Consider the following 15,004-nt stretch of genomic DNA (forward strand, 5'->3'; position numbering starts at 1 on the left):
CCCACGCCACACCCACTCCATGTGTCTGTGCAGGCATGCACAAGCCATCTGTCTTCGACACACTGTACCTCTCCTCCTGCTCTGACACCCTTCACAGGCACAGATTTCTCATTAGCTACACCTATGTTCCCACATGCTCTCATCTCCTGCCAGTCACACATATGCGCATCCAACAGACTCCTCAGAAACGCACACCTCCACTGCGCACAGAGCAGGGTGGAGCTCCAGCCCTCCGGCCACCCGCAATGCACACCCTGGTGCAGAGACTTTCCAGAAACCTCCTTCCCTGACCACACAGAGCACCCAAGGGTCCCACTCTCCCTCCCTAGCAAAGCAGATCCATTCACACAGAACCAGCCCTCCAATTCCAGCTACAGTCCCGTCCTTACCAATTGCAAAATCTTATACGCTCCTTGCTGCAGGCCCGCAGACTTGCTATTTTCCTCCAACACTGTTCACAGAGCCTGCTTTCTTCTCCTCTCCCCCTCCCCACTCCCAACACCATACCCAGGTCTAAGGGTCTGAGCCCAAGGCAGAGGCGGTTGGATTCTGTCCCCTAACTTCTACCTCTCAACTTTCTTTGTGCAACATGTCAGGAAGGAATTGGGGGCGGGAGGGAGCCAGGCTGAGTATGCTGGAGAATTTCTGGGTGTAGGGAAAACGGAACCAACTGCAAAGTTCCCTCTGTGTTACAACTTTCTCCCCTCCCGACATTTAGGGCAGAGGGCTTAGGTGTTGTTCTTGCTCTCAGGTCTGTCGGCTGGGAGAGGACATCTCTTTATGAAAAAGCAGGTTGTCTAGCACCTTCTCTAATAGGCTCCAGGAGTGACACCCACCTCCTTTCATGCCAAACCTCCCAGCTCCCGCCCCCTGCTCTTCGCACACATAAACAGCCCCCCCAGCCCCCCTCACCCCCCCGCGCAAGGCGCCCCAGCTCTCCTGCTCTGAGCCCAGCGCTCCGGCTGGGTCCAAGAGGCTGTCTCCACTCGGACTCTGAACCTGCCGCCCGCCGCCAGAGGTCTAAAGGAGGCGGTCCAGTTCAATGTTTCCTCCACCTGGAATGCTCCCAGACGTGGGAGGAGCCCTTACCGGTTAGCAGCCCCCACCCGGTTCGGCGCGAGGGTCTCAGTTCCGTGCATTTAAAGCGCAGCTGAGGAATGCAGCAGCTAAACTCCCCCCAAAGAAGCAGCGCCTCCTCGCCGCGCACCCACTGGCGCCCGAAAGCACCAGAGTCCCCTCCCCCACCCCTCCTTTCCCGAACCTTCAACTTCCAAGCGCCCCAGATTCATTTGGAGTAGGAGTAGCGCTTTGGGGCAATGGGGTAATTTGGCCCACCGGGGGTCCTTTTGACTCCGACCTAGTTCCGCTGGTCCCCGGTCTCCCAGCCTTCCCACACCGCCGCCTCAAATTCCGAGAGCTGGCTCGGAGAAACGGCGAGGAATTCCCCAGGGACTGCCCGGCCAGCTTGCCCGCCGCTCCCCGCGCGGTCCCAGATGCACGGAGAACGCGCGGAGCTCCTACATCTGCGCAGAGACCCGGGGTGGGGTAGCCGCGGGGTGGGCGCTGGCCACAAGGAGTCCGGGGTGCGTGGCCGTTGCCGAGAAAAGCTTTCGGAAGAGGCAAGAGTATTCCAGCACAGGTACGCCGCGCCGGGCGAGGAGTTGCAACTCCCAAACTCGGAAGCCGGCGTCCCAGTCCGGAGCTCCGAGTCCCCTCCCCCAGCCCACGCCCGGGACCAGGGAGGGGGAGGCATGCAAGGAGCCCCGCGATGTTGGGAGCCGGGCGCCGGGCGCGTGCCGGGGAGCCGTGGTGACACGCTCGACTCTTCCCTGCGCGGGATCTGTCTGCCACCCCCTTTTGTTACAGGATGCACGGGGAGCCCTCTCTGCAGGAGCAGACGGGTGTGTTGATTGGGGGTTGGAGGGCGGTTCTGCTGAATCTCTTCGCTGCCCTTCCGTCGTCCCTATTTCCCCTCGCCTCCGCCCCCATTTCCAATCCAGGTCCCTTAAACCTGATCACTTTCCCAGATATTGGGCGGTTTCTCGGGCAGCCCAGGGACGGGAGAAGAGGTGGGGAGGAGTGTCCGTGTGTGCGTGTGTGTGTGTGTGTGTGTGTGTGTGTGTGTGTGTGTGTGTGTTTGAGTGTGTGGTGGGGAGGGGGTGGTTGCGGTTGCGCCTCGGCCTGGGCAGATCCCAGCGCAAACTTCGGGGAAGGCGCAAGCCCGGGAAAGTGAGCCAGAGCCGAACGATGGAGGTGGGGGCGGGGTGCAGAGTTGGGGACCCCCGCGCTAGTCCACTGGAAAATCCCCCTACTCAGCTTCCCACCCCTGAACGTGCCCACCCAACGTACCCGCCTCCCCTTACCGTGGCAGAAGTAACCATGGCATCCGTGTGACTGTTTCCAGGGACGTCGACATGAAGAGAAAGGTGGACGCAAACTCGGTCATTCAAAGTCTCTCCCACCCCGCCGCCTCCACTACCCAGCAGGGGGAAAAAAAGAGAAGAAGAAAGAAAGAAAGAAACGGGAAGAAAGTAGTTGCGCCGGGCTCTCTCGCGGGGCCGCGCGCGGAGCTGCTCGGTAGGGAGAGGAGCCTTCAACTCTGAGTCCCGCGAACATAATCTGCGCGGTTATAACCAGCCAACCCGGCCAGATGGCTCCGCGCTCAGCGCCTTAACCCCTTCAGCGCCGCGCCACCCGCCCCCGCGCCCGGCCGCCGCGCGCCTTGCCAGCCCAAGCCCCTGTGCCCCTCCGACTTGGGGCTGGCGTGGGGTGGGCAGTGGGGCGACGAGGTCATCTTTCCTAGCCTCTCTAAAAGAAAAACACCTAAAACTTCCAAGTTAATAGTAGGCTTCACTATCCCCTTTAGAGATCCAGGAAAAAACGAAATATTCAACTTTTCACTGTATTTTACATGTTAATGTCTTCAGCCTGTCTTATTTGTTTTTTTTTTTTCTTGAGAAACTTCCTTTTGATCTTTTTTTTTTTTTCTTTCTTTTTATTTAAGATTTTCCTCTCTAGGCAGAAGGGCCTTTCTTGCCCCTTCCCCCTGGCGGCTTGGGTCTAATGTGCAAACTCCTCCTCCAAACCTTAGACCCTTCCAGCTCTAGATCTCTCCCCACCTCCTATCAAGCCCACCCGTCACTCCTTCCCCCACCCCACAACGCGAACACGCCCAAGGACAATCACTCCCCAGCGAACTCGCTGCTCTCAGGGACCAGTACCCAGGACGCTGTGCGGGAGGTCAAGGACAGCGGAGTCAAGAGGTAGGGGGAGGCGGGGTTCAGGGGGACCTAGGAAGGGGCGGCCGCGTGTGTGTGTGTGTGTGTGTGTGTGTGTGTGTGTGTGTGTTTGCGAGAACGTGAACGTGGAGGTAGAGGGGGATGGATCGGAGACTCCCATTTCACCCAGCCTCCAACTTCTTCTAAGCACCTTCCTAGAATGGGGCCCTGCAGCTGAGCACCCGCCCAGCACCCACCAGTCTGCACGCGGGGACAGCGCGGGGAAGCAGAAAAGGCAAAAGCCACAAACAAACCTCGTAGTAGCGCTTGGAAAGTTGTGACGCTCACTCCCCCACCCATAGATTATTCGAGGAAAGGATGGGAGGGAGGGGGCAAAATCTCTTATTTCGCGATAATTTTAGCTGCCCATTAGACCCCACTTGTTCTGAGATCGTTCTCTCTAAATTTACCGAGTTAAGTCATCTTGCTTTCGTCCTTTTGCCATCAAGAGAAGTGAGAGTGGGGGGGTGGGGGGGAGAGAATGTCGCTTAGGGGTCAAGGAGAAATTCAGAGCCTTGGAGCGGATTTTTGTGCTCCTGACCGCCTCCGGCTCAGCTCCCCGGGCCAGGGCGTGGCGGACTCCGTCCTTGAGCCCCCTACCACTTCCTCCCTGCAGTCTCTGCCACTCTTTGGTCCCATCTCGTGCCAGGACCTTTTGATTCACGCGCGACTGGGGGAGGGGAGCAAGTAAGTATCCCGTCTCGTCTCGTCATGCCCTGCCATTCCAAGGTGGGTAAGAAGCAACCCACTCTGTTTCAGCCGGCGTCAGGTTAAAAAAATCCAAATTCCTAAGACTTGTTTGAGAATTTGGTCAAACACCGAGAAGCACGGGCACTGAGCCTACCAGATCAGGCCGAACCCGACGCAGAGCAAGGCTGCGGGGTCCGAGAGGAGGTAGGAAGGGATGGGGAGCCTGGGGGGCTGCGTACTAGATAGATTGTACCTGCCTCATCATTATCCTGGCTGCTGGAGGCTGCCACATCGAAAACTGCCAGAAGCGCCCACTGAGGCCCAGGGGCCGCACCTCCCGCAGTCCCTGGAAAGAGTGGGGTCCTCCTTCAGTGCCTCCCTCGTGCCAAAATGTTGAGGTCCTCCTCCGGACCAGATTAAGCTGCCGAGTTGTTCCCTCCACTCGGCACACACAGCACCATGAAGGTTTGGATTGGGCGTGATCTGCTGGGTTCTGGTTTTCTCCCTGCGCTCTGGCCCGCCTCCCTGCCCTCCCCCACTTCCCGCACTTCACCCCCACCTCCGCTGTCAAACGAAGGGTTCAGGCCCAGTTTCAGCTCCACTGGCCAAGTTCTAGGGGCTCCTTTCTGGAGCTCCAGGTCCTCCAGTAACGCGAGGGTTGCAGGGAAAGAGGTGGCTGGCTCCTGCTGCAGCAAGGAAAGGGTTAAAAACATGTGCGGGCTGATCCGCCTGCAGCTCCTCGGTCACTGGCAGTCTGGAGGGAGGAGGGGGAGGAAGGGGGCAAACTTAAATTTGAAAAATCAGAAGAAAAAAAAAAGAAGAAAAGGCAGCAGTGAGTTTAAGACCCGATTTGTTCTGCAGATGCTGTGCACGGACTGGCCGCCACACTTTGCCAGGACCTAGGCAAGCACAGGAAGAGTTTGTATTGTTTTCCAACTGGGAGTTGGGGGGGGGGGGGTGTCCTGCACTGGTGGGTCTGTCTTTGCTTGCAATCAACACGCCTTGTAATATGAGAGGTGACACCTTAATCTTGCCAAATATGTGTGGTGCCTTTGAGAGGGGGGTGGGTAGAGGGAGGGGCTGAGGGAAGGAGACAGGGAGAGAGAGAGAACCAGACAGAAACAGAGGGTAAAAGATGCATTTTCCTCACTTTTTTTTTTCCAAATGGAGAGCTACTGGTCCTTTCCTTTGTGGAAGACCTTTTTCAGAAAATCTCCCTCTAGCCGGCAAGCTGCCTTTTCCTTCACTGTTTTCCTTTCTGTTTCAGAGTAAAAGATTCTTCTCTCCTCTCTAAAGAAGACTAGGGATTGATGCCTAGGTCTCTCTCTTGGCTTCCAAGAGTAGCAAGGTGATCAAAAAGGAAGGTGACTGGAAAAAGGAGTAGAAGGTGTATATTTTTAAAAAGAGTTAAAGATAATTGTATGTAATGTAGATTCATTTTGGAACTGCAGAACACTGGGACTTCTAAGCAAATCCGTTTCTCTAAATAGAGGAAAATCTTAGTGGTATAGACAGCTAAAGCAAAGAACAGAACTAGGAAGTAAGCTGCTGAGTTCATGCCCCATAGACAGTGCTGGGTGTGGAAGTCCATCTAGGACTAGGTCTTTTCTGATTAGCCAGGTAATCGCTTCTTTTCAAGTTGACTCCTTGGTCATGGCCTTGGCCATCCATCTGTTGACTGTATTTTTAGGTTGCTGAACTTTCTTTTTCTCCCTGAAAGTTGTTTGTGAGGGCAGGAACTAGATCCAGTGATTGAAAGCCCCCTTACAAAATCTCTCCTAAAGCAAATTTCTGGAGCATGCTTTCTGCCCACCCTTATCTTTTGCAATAGCACCACTCTGTGGTTGAAACACTGAACAGAAACCAAATGGAAATGTTGGAATGAATTATGCCCTTACCTTGTGAGAAATAGTATTGATCTACTGGATGTTTCAGTTAAATGGATTGTGTGTTGCAGGGGCTGCTCAGCATATGACAAGGGAGGGGGTCTTGTGCAGTAGGGGCATGCAGTTAATTCGTTATGACACAGTGACCCAGGAAATGAGAGAACTGGGACGAATGGCCTCCAAGGACCCTTCCCTCTGTGACCGCATGTGGCAAGGCAAGCTTGGTTCTTTTCCCCAGCACCATACAGCTAGCCTTGAATATTTGTCCTCTCCCATTGTGTGTGGGTTTTTTTCCTGCCTTAGATTGCTAAACTGTACTCCACACCTTAGCCTATCCTAAAGTATCTGCAAGTTGCCTCTTCTGCTGCTGGAGGGCACTGTGGAGAGGTTTGCAGAATGCTTGCACCTACTTTCTCTTGCTCCACCCTGTCCGTCCATCCCCACCCCCACTCACTCAGACAGCTGCTTGAGCTCCTGGAGCCCGAAAGTCTATGTTTCTGAAACAATTAAAGTGCCTGCAAAAGGTGTTTGCATAGGGATTGCTAATTTAAGGGCCCAGTAAGGCTGTGTGTTACCTTGACTCCTGGCACTCAAAAGATTCCTGGCTGCCCACCCATTACTACACACTTGTAACTATAGCATTATTAGCCAACAATCATGTGAGCCCGTGGTGCCAATTAGCGACTCTGCCCAAATGTCCTGAAGAGTGGTGGGAGCCATTGTTCTTTTTTTTTTTTTCAAAGTGGGTACAGATGTCTGTAGAAACTGAGTGACTTTATGTTTATTCAGCGAACGCAGGTCTTCCCTAAAATGTCCATCATCTTGAGGAAGTGCAGCTTTGATGCTATCAACCTTGAGCTCTAAACAGAGTAGGGAGACAGATCTAATTCTATCAGCCTCTGTGTCCCCCCACCCCCTACATTTAATAGTTAAGGATGCTAAGGCTCTGGGTTCTCCATAAATTTCCCCAGGGAAACAAACAAACAAACAAGCAAACAAAAAACCAAACATAGTAACAGATCAGGAAGTAGAACTCATTAAAAGAGTGGGTCTTGGAATTGTACAAACCTAGATTCCATGCTCCCTTCTTCACTGCTAGTTGTGTGTCTTTGACAGGTTCCTGAACTTCTCAGAAACTGTCTGTAATTGGCAGAAACAATGCCAACCTCATAGGAGTATTATGGGGACCACATGAACTAATTGATTTAAAATGCTGGGCACAGTCCAGCACAGTGAAGGCACCAACTCCCAATCTGATAGCCCTTCTACCGGAAACACCGCCAACCACATGGGTGGGGGATCTTAGCCTTTAGAAAAAGCTCCGGAATGTCCTCTTTGTTACTTGTAAGCTGTCTTGAAACATTTCATTAATGTAGCTTTATGGTTATATATTTTTCCCTTGGACAAAGACAGAAAGAACATAGCAGAATGAAGTAGTGGACATATTTGGAATTTAGTTTCCTAATGCGGGCCTCAGAGAGCATGAAAGACGTAGTTGAAGGATTTCAGAATCTCATCTTGTTTGTTCTTTGTCTCTAAGGCAGAACTGCCTCATCATGTAAAAGGAAATTCCACCATGTCCTTCAACTTGTAACAGATTGCCTAGTATATTATTGGTTTGTTGTTATTGCTAATTATGTTCTAGGGCTTAGATTGAACAATATGATGAATTGCATTGAATAACAATGGATCAACTCATTTTGTGAAATAGCATACATATTCATAATTATGTTTCAAGAAATTACCCGTAATGATAGAGGGAAGGTATGTATTCCTACCACACAGGTGGATCTAGAAATCATAATAAAGTCTCCTATTTCACCAGTCATGACATGAATTCCTAACCACCCTATAAATTAACTTTATGCTGCACCAAACTCCACTCATATAAAAAATGACATTAAGGTTTCCTAGGTAACTAATGCACTTCCAAAGGGAATAGGCCTCAGGAGACAAAGAGGGCAGGGAAAAGGGTGGGGGGTGGGGAAGTGAAGAAAAAGAAAAAAAAGAACATTAGATTAGACTCATGTGACATAAACAAAATATTTCATGGGGAAGGACTCATAAAGTTTTATTGCCTAGGTTTGACATAGATATGGCACAGCTATTAATTCCATCTTTGGATAATAAAATACTCAGTAGGCTAGCCGTCTCTTTAGGGATGCCAGCATTTCATATTGGAAGTTCAGATTAACAAATGGTGAGAGAAATCAGTCTTTTTCATTTATCTGCTAAGCTGTGTCCACTCACCAGCCAGCTGTTTCTTGAGCCCTCTATGGTTGTATTTAGACATAACCAAATTTTTGATATGAACGTGAAAAATAGGACTGATTTGGATGTTTTGAAATATGCAGATGCTTTTGATCTTATAGACTGGGAGCAGGTTGAAGGGACAGGCTCCAGGTCAGGTTTCCCACCACTCCTACTCCCACCTGCTGGTCTTTTTACTGTGGCTTCCTTCTTCTGGGGAAGGGCCTGGGGGCAGAAGAACATTTGAATGCCTAGGAGGAAATGGAAGATGGTAGGTGGAGCATAGATTTTAATTTATGCTGGAAGAATTTTGAGCAATTCTGAAAGATGGTGAAACCCAGATGATGTCTATGAGCTGGAGCCTGGAAGAATTAGAACATGAACTAGATTTGTTGCTGCTTTGTGAGCTGGGGGACTTCACTAACCTTTCCAGTGTCTTGGTTTTACCATGTGTAAAAGGAACTTAACCTCATTTTCTTGTATAATTGGGAATATAGATAAGAAAACAAAGAAATACATTAATTTGAATAAAGTTGGGGGTTTTGTATTACCTGCTTTCCACCTACAGTAGCCGCAGAGTGATGTCTGTGGGTGGAGACTCCCAACTGGTTACAAGCCACATCCAGGTAATATCTCTGTATAAAGTATGGTTGAGTTTCCCTGGTGGTCCATATAGTGGAAGTGTTCCTGCCCATAACCACTGGGACCGTCAGTGTTGAGTGCAGCCTGCCTTTTGCCTATTCCATGACCTGCTGGAAAATGGACACAAGATGCTGGAAAGTTGAATGTTTGCGTCACACAATACCATTGAGTATTGAAGTCATTTTGGTATTTTCTCTAGTTGGGTACTTGGGGTAGGACTGAGGATTAGAAAAATCTCTGCCCACACCTTCCACTTACTACCCTTAGTAGGAACTAAGAGGTGGGGGGGGGGGGAGGAAAAGTCTGGGAAGCAAATGTATAAAAATCCAAAGGTGAAGATTTCCCAAGTATTTAAGGCTAATGGGGACCCAGGTCTCCTTACCCTTAAATAGGCGTAGGCCAGTCTAGCTATGTGTATAACAACATATAATAACACATCCTATGAATACTCTCTTCATACCCATCTCTCCTCAGAATTCAAGGCCGGGGGAACCTGGAAAAGGTCACTTCATACATCCTCCTGACCTTGAGAACAGTCCTCACTCTCCACTGGCAAGTTAGGTACTGTTCTGATTTTACAGGATAGAGTGAGGGGCAGAGAAGGTTCATTCTATTACCCATGTATCCTTGAAAACATTCTCTTCACTTCAGTGGTCTAGGAAAACTGAGGAAGGGGAATTAATCATAGAGTTTTTTACTTTAAAGACCTTATGCCCAGAATTCCCACAAAACACCAAAAAGAGGTGTTAACAGTTCTTGGGGGCCAAGAAAAGCTGAGTTCAAATTAAAATAAGCTTACATACTTCTACTTTCCCCAACACACACAAACAGACAGACAGATATACCCATGTAGCCAACCCATCTGATGATTTTCTATATTTACCAGTCAGTTCACTGGCAGTTCTGCTCCTGTTCTCACCCTCAGAGCAGGCTGTCCTCAGGCCCCCTTCAGAATGCAAATAATGCTCAAGCAACAATGAGTACCCAAGCTGGGGCCTCATAGAAACATAAATGCCCAGTGCAGGAAGGAATGTTAGCAGGTAGGAACTTCTTTACAAATCATCATCATCATAATCATCATAACAATAGGTAACATTTATTGAGTGTTTACTGAATACCAGGTACTGTTAATAATATTAGCATAATATGCCAGGCACTGTTTCAAGCACTGTGTGTATGTATAGATGTATGCACACGTGTGTTTGTGTATGCTGGTCTTAATTTAGTACTAGACCAGAGCCGGTGTTCGTGTCTCAGCTCCTATGTGATTGATCTTAGCCAAGTTAGTGTCCTCTCCTAGATCTCAATTTTTTAAATCTGTAAAGTGGAAATAATAATATTATGTGCTCTGTAGGGTTTTTCTAAGGATTAAATGATTTATAGGTAGGTACTATTACGATTCCACTTTACAGATTTAAAAAATTGAGCCATAAAGAGTTTATATAACTTGCCCAAGTATACATAGGTAGTAAATGAGGGCCAAAACAGAGGTTTGAATCCAACTGCTTGTTACCTTTACACCATCCAAACTTGAGACAGTGGTGTTTTAACAGATGAAGAAACCAAAGCCAAGAAGGGGACAAGCAACTTGCTTAAGAACACTGGGAGGAGCTCAGATGTGAATTGGCTCTCCTGTCTATAGTCCAAGGCTAAGACCAGCAGTAGGAAGGCTGCAATATCCAGAGTCAGTTCTCCTGGGCTCAAGGTTGTCCTGGGGTGGTGAGGGAAGGAAAAAAATGGAGGATGAAGTCGAATAAGTTTAGGTCCATCTGTGGGTCCTTTGTGTGTCTTTCTAGGTGCATGTAACACACATCAGAACGGTGATTTGGTACATGGAAAAAGGAATGGTTTCAGCACCTACCCGTCTCTTCAGCAGGTTCCTTTGTCAGGATACACTTGTATAATTACATGACCGCCTTGAGTCAGGGAGCTTCCACAAGAGCAGGACAAAACCACATAGTGCCAGGTTACCAAAAATTCTTCTAAGGGTGCAGGCCGTTGGCATGGTGCCAATGATTAAAAAGCTAATCAAAACTACTGTTTGCAACATCAAGATACACAAGAAAATAGTAGTGCCTCAAGTCTCTCATAAGCAATAAGTCTGTAAATGCCCACTCAGAAACTATAGAATCCTGGAGTAGAACATTATGGCCAGTTGATGTTTTATTACATATATTTCATTTGAATCCCATATAGTCACCAATTTATAGTCATGCAAATGACTTCCTCTAGCATAGACATAAACTTAAAGACCACTTGGAGCTCAGACTGAGCAGGGAAGCCAGTGTTCAAAACCTGCCTATGAATGGGCTTTGAATCTGGAGCTGCTGCCAAGATAGCAAGCATGAGGCATCAGATTTGTGTTTCACTGCTTCACCATGTCCAGCTTCTCTGCCTCCACATGAGGATGAGAGAGTTCCACTGGTTTTTCTCCCACTCAGTAAAAGAGGCATTGCCAAAAGGTTTCAACAATGAGTCCAAAAGTTACAAATTAGCTCCTTAGGGTGAATAGAAAGAATAACATTGAAAATGACAGACAGCAATTGTCTTTCTACCTGTATTGATCTCCTCCAATTAACTGTGGACATATTAAAAATGAAGGGAATGAAAGAAGTACACAACCGAGTTGGAAATAGCTTTCTATACATAGAAATTAATAAACCAAAACCTGTTTCCCCCCCCCCCCCCAGGGTAAGCAGGGAGTCCATGGTTCAGATGAGAATGGAATCATAATTGGCAGCAGATTCGAAGTATGAATCACTGGTCCACACTCCATATCTCAAATTGGAAAACTGGCGACAATGTCGAATCAATGAATGAATGACTTATGTTCTTTCAGATGGGAAAGTGCCTGAGATTCTTCTGATCAAATCCCCCATTTTACAGAGGAAGTTATTTAGAGGCTCATCAGTGAGAGTATGGAAATCAAACTCTTGATTCCCAGGATGCTGTTCTTAGTCTCCTTTCTATACAACTCTCAGGAAATAAACATATCTCATGCTTTTCTTCTGGAAATGTTTTCCATTTTCCTCTAATTTGTTCCCCACCTTTTCTTCTTTCCTTTATTTCATAACTTGCTTCAACTTAGTTTAATATTTCATTTCCTTTATTTTGTTACCATTGTGCACCACTGACAAAACAAGAGAAAATTAACTTCACATGCAGAAGCCAAGGTTGCAGTAGGAACAGGAAAAGACTTTTAATCACAGGAGAGGTCAAAGGACAACTTTAATAGTGGAATAGATACTTTCCCATTGGTTAGTCCTTTCTGAAGAGAGAGAGGACTAATTAGATGAATTCTATTTTTCAATAATGTTATAGATAACCTTTTCAGACTTTTCAGAGTGAATCTTTTTTTCCCAAAATTATTCTTCTTGCTTTTTAAAGTCTTCTTTCCTTTATATTAAAGATGGCAAAGGATCTATTTTGATGTGGGATTATTTCTTTGGTAGATTAAACAATTTTTTTTCTTGCAATCAAGGTATCCATAAAACCTAGAGTCAAATTATTTACTCTCTTATATATCTCCTAATTCCTTCCTTGTAAAAGAGCTGACTGCAATATCTGTCCTTGGCATTATGGATCTCTGGAGCCTAGCAGCATCCAATAAATAAGAGCTGAAGAAGACCACATATCTACAGGGTTATGATGTAAATGAAAATGTGACTATTCTAGAAGACTTCAAGGGGTAGAACTAGGATTGATGAGTGGAATTTACAAGGGTGCATATTTCAAGTCAGGATAAAGGTGATGATTCTTACACAGAGAATTTCCAAAAATGGAGTCAATTGCTTCATAGCTAATGAGTTTTTTTCTGTCACTGGACAAGCTCAGGCTGGGACCACCTTCAAACAATGTTGTGGAGGGGCTTCAGATTTGGATAGGTGGTTGGACAGTTAAGATCCCTTCCAAACTTGAACTATCACATCTCAGTGATCTGGTCACTTTAGCAAGTATGTATTTTGCTAAAACATGATGTATATAAGTTGATATTAAGTTTATAGTTGATATATTAAGATTTTTTTTTAGTGGTACATAAGTAAACATTTTATTTTTTATTTTTTTGACTTTTTAAAAAATTTAAATCCAAGTTAGTTAATATATAGGTTAATAATGGTTTCAAGAGTAGAATTTAGTGATTTATCACTTACATATAACACTCAGTGCTCATCCCAACAAGTACCCACCTCAATGCCCATCACACATTTAGCCCATCCCCCGACCCAACACCCCTCCAGCAACCCTCAGTTTGTTCTCTGTATTCAAGAGTCTCTTATGGTTTGCCTCCCTCTCTGTTTTTATCTTATTTTTCCTTCAATAAACATTTTAAATTATAATAGTTACATTTAATTTTTTTAATGTATCAATTCAAAATTTCTTTTGAAAATACATTTACCAGGGACTTTCACTTCCATTTATAGCAGACCAAATTCTAATATACCAATCTTTCCACCAAAAATACCTAGAAAAGCTGGAAAAAATTTTTTAAAAGCCATCTGAAGGTCTTATTTATGATATGGTTGTGTAAACAGTTCTACAGATAATTATATACTGGGGACAAAAGAGTGGACAAAAGCTAGCAGATTCTCAAGGGGAGCTGACATTTCAAGAAAGAACAGGATGGAGGGAGTTTTCTGTCTTTTACAGTTTCTAGCTAGAGGGCAATTCCCAACTGGTACACTTGAGGTAGCAAAAGCTTAAAGGGAGAAATAAACAATTCCCAGTGATAGCTTGAGATTTTAATACTTTATGCATTTAGTAGAACTTACACTAATCTAAATACCAATAAAGGCAAAGATGATACTATCAATCACCTGGACTTAATCATTATTTGTAGAACACTACACCCAATAAATACAGAATAATACACATTATTTTTCTTTTTTAGAGAGCGAGCAAGCACGTGAACAGGGGAGAGGGGCAGAGGGAGAGAGAGAGAATCTTAATCAGGCTCCACACTCAGCATGGGAGCCCAACACAGGGCTCTATCCCACAACCCTGGGGTCATGACCTGAGCCAAAATCAAGAGTCAGGTGCTCAACGGACTGAACCACCCAGGCGTCCCCAGAATACACATTCTTATCAAGTACATGGTTTGTTTACAAAGAAAGTCTATATGCTGGATAATAAAACAATCCTCATTAGATTTAAAGAACAAAACCACACAGAGTATATTCTCTAACTACAGTGGAGTAAAACTCAAAATCAATAATAAGATATGTAGAAACCCTTAAGTAATTAGAAATTAAGCAACACACTTTTAGCTATTCCATAGGTCAAAGAAGAAATCATACGGGAAATTAGAGTATATTCTGATATCTATGGTAAAAAAATACAACATATCAAACTCTGTGGGATATGGATAAAACAGTGTTTAGAGGGAAAGTGACACACTTAAATGTTATATTAGAAAGAAAAAAGGTCTAAAAATCAATGACCAAATGTTTCATCTTAGAAATTTAGAAAGAGAAAGGGAAAGTAAGCCAAAAGCAAATAGGAAGAAGGAAATCATATAGGTAAGAGAAAAAAAGAAATGAGATAGAAATTAATAGAGCTAAAATTTGCCCTTTGAAAAGATCAACAAAATTGGTTATCTCCTAGCTAGATTGGAAATGAAAGAGAAGGAAATAACCAATATCAAGAATGAAAAGGGATTATCACTCAGATCCTACTGATATTAAATAGAAAACAAGAGACTATCATGAACAATTTCATGCAATGAATTTGACAATGTAGATGAAATGGACAAAATATTTGAGCAGGGTAAAATAGAATATCTAAATAGCCTTTTATCTATTAGAAAAATTGAATTAGTTACCATAAACCTTTCCACCAATGAAACAATAGAGAAAGATGGTTTCACTGACAAATTCCATAAAAATTTATGGAAGGAGTAGTATCAGATTTAAAACACTTCACAATTTGTTATATGTGTAATGTTAATACCAAAGTTTGATAGGGACTTTATTTATTTATTTGTTTGTTTGTTTGTTTGTTTATTTATTTATTTATTTATTATAAGATCAATTAAATATATTTATTTATTTATTTTTAAATATGAAATTTATTGTCAAATTGGTTTCCATACAACACCCAGTGCTCATCCCAACTGGTGCCCTTCTCAATACCCATCACCCACCCTCCCCTTCCTCCCACCTCCCATCAACCCTCAATTTGTTCGCAGTTTTTAGGACTCTCTTATGTTTTGATGTTTTGGCTCCCTCCCTCTCTACCCTTTTTTTTTTTCCTTCCCCTCCC

General features: G+C 45.5%; 1 protein-coding gene and 1 long non-coding RNA gene across 6 annotated transcripts in view; one reads left to right on the top strand and one right to left on the bottom strand.

The window, feature by feature from the left end:
* The window catches only part of NTF3 (neurotrophin 3), a 67,024-nt gene extending 64,552 nt beyond the window's left edge, over nucleotides 1-2,472 (bottom strand). Inside the window, exon 1 of the mRNA XM_019464768.2 lies at nucleotides 2,364-2,472. Within this exon, the coding sequence (XP_019320313.1) occupies nucleotides 2,364-2,381 (18 nt within the window). The 5' untranslated portion in view covers nucleotides 2,382-2,472. The remainder of the gene's footprint in view (nucleotides 1-2,363) is intronic.
* On the top strand, nucleotides 972-13,089 carry LOC109276151 (uncharacterized). 5 transcript variants are annotated; one of them, XR_008419440.1, is made up of 7 exons: nucleotides 972-1,639; nucleotides 2,405-2,577; nucleotides 3,005-3,263; nucleotides 4,038-4,172; nucleotides 8,673-8,730; nucleotides 9,221-9,307; nucleotides 11,437-13,089. It is a non-coding gene; the product is annotated as an uncharacterized LOC109276151 (long non-coding RNA). The 5 variants fall into 5 exon arrangements; XR_008419443.1 differs by lacking the exon at nucleotides 972-1,639 and adding an exon at nucleotides 1,772-1,901; XR_008419441.1 differs by lacking the exon at nucleotides 972-1,639 and having other exon boundaries at nucleotides 2,468-2,577; nucleotides 3,895-4,172.
* Nucleotides 13,090-15,004: the final 1,915 nt, after the last annotated feature.

This window comes from Panthera pardus, unplaced genomic scaffold, assembly GCF_024362965.1.
Source record: "Panthera pardus isolate Hobbes unplaced genomic scaffold, ASM2436296v1 HiC_scaffold_6, whole genome shotgun sequence".
In the NCBI taxonomy this organism is placed as follows: domain Eukaryota; kingdom Metazoa; phylum Chordata; class Mammalia; order Carnivora; family Felidae; genus Panthera; species Panthera pardus.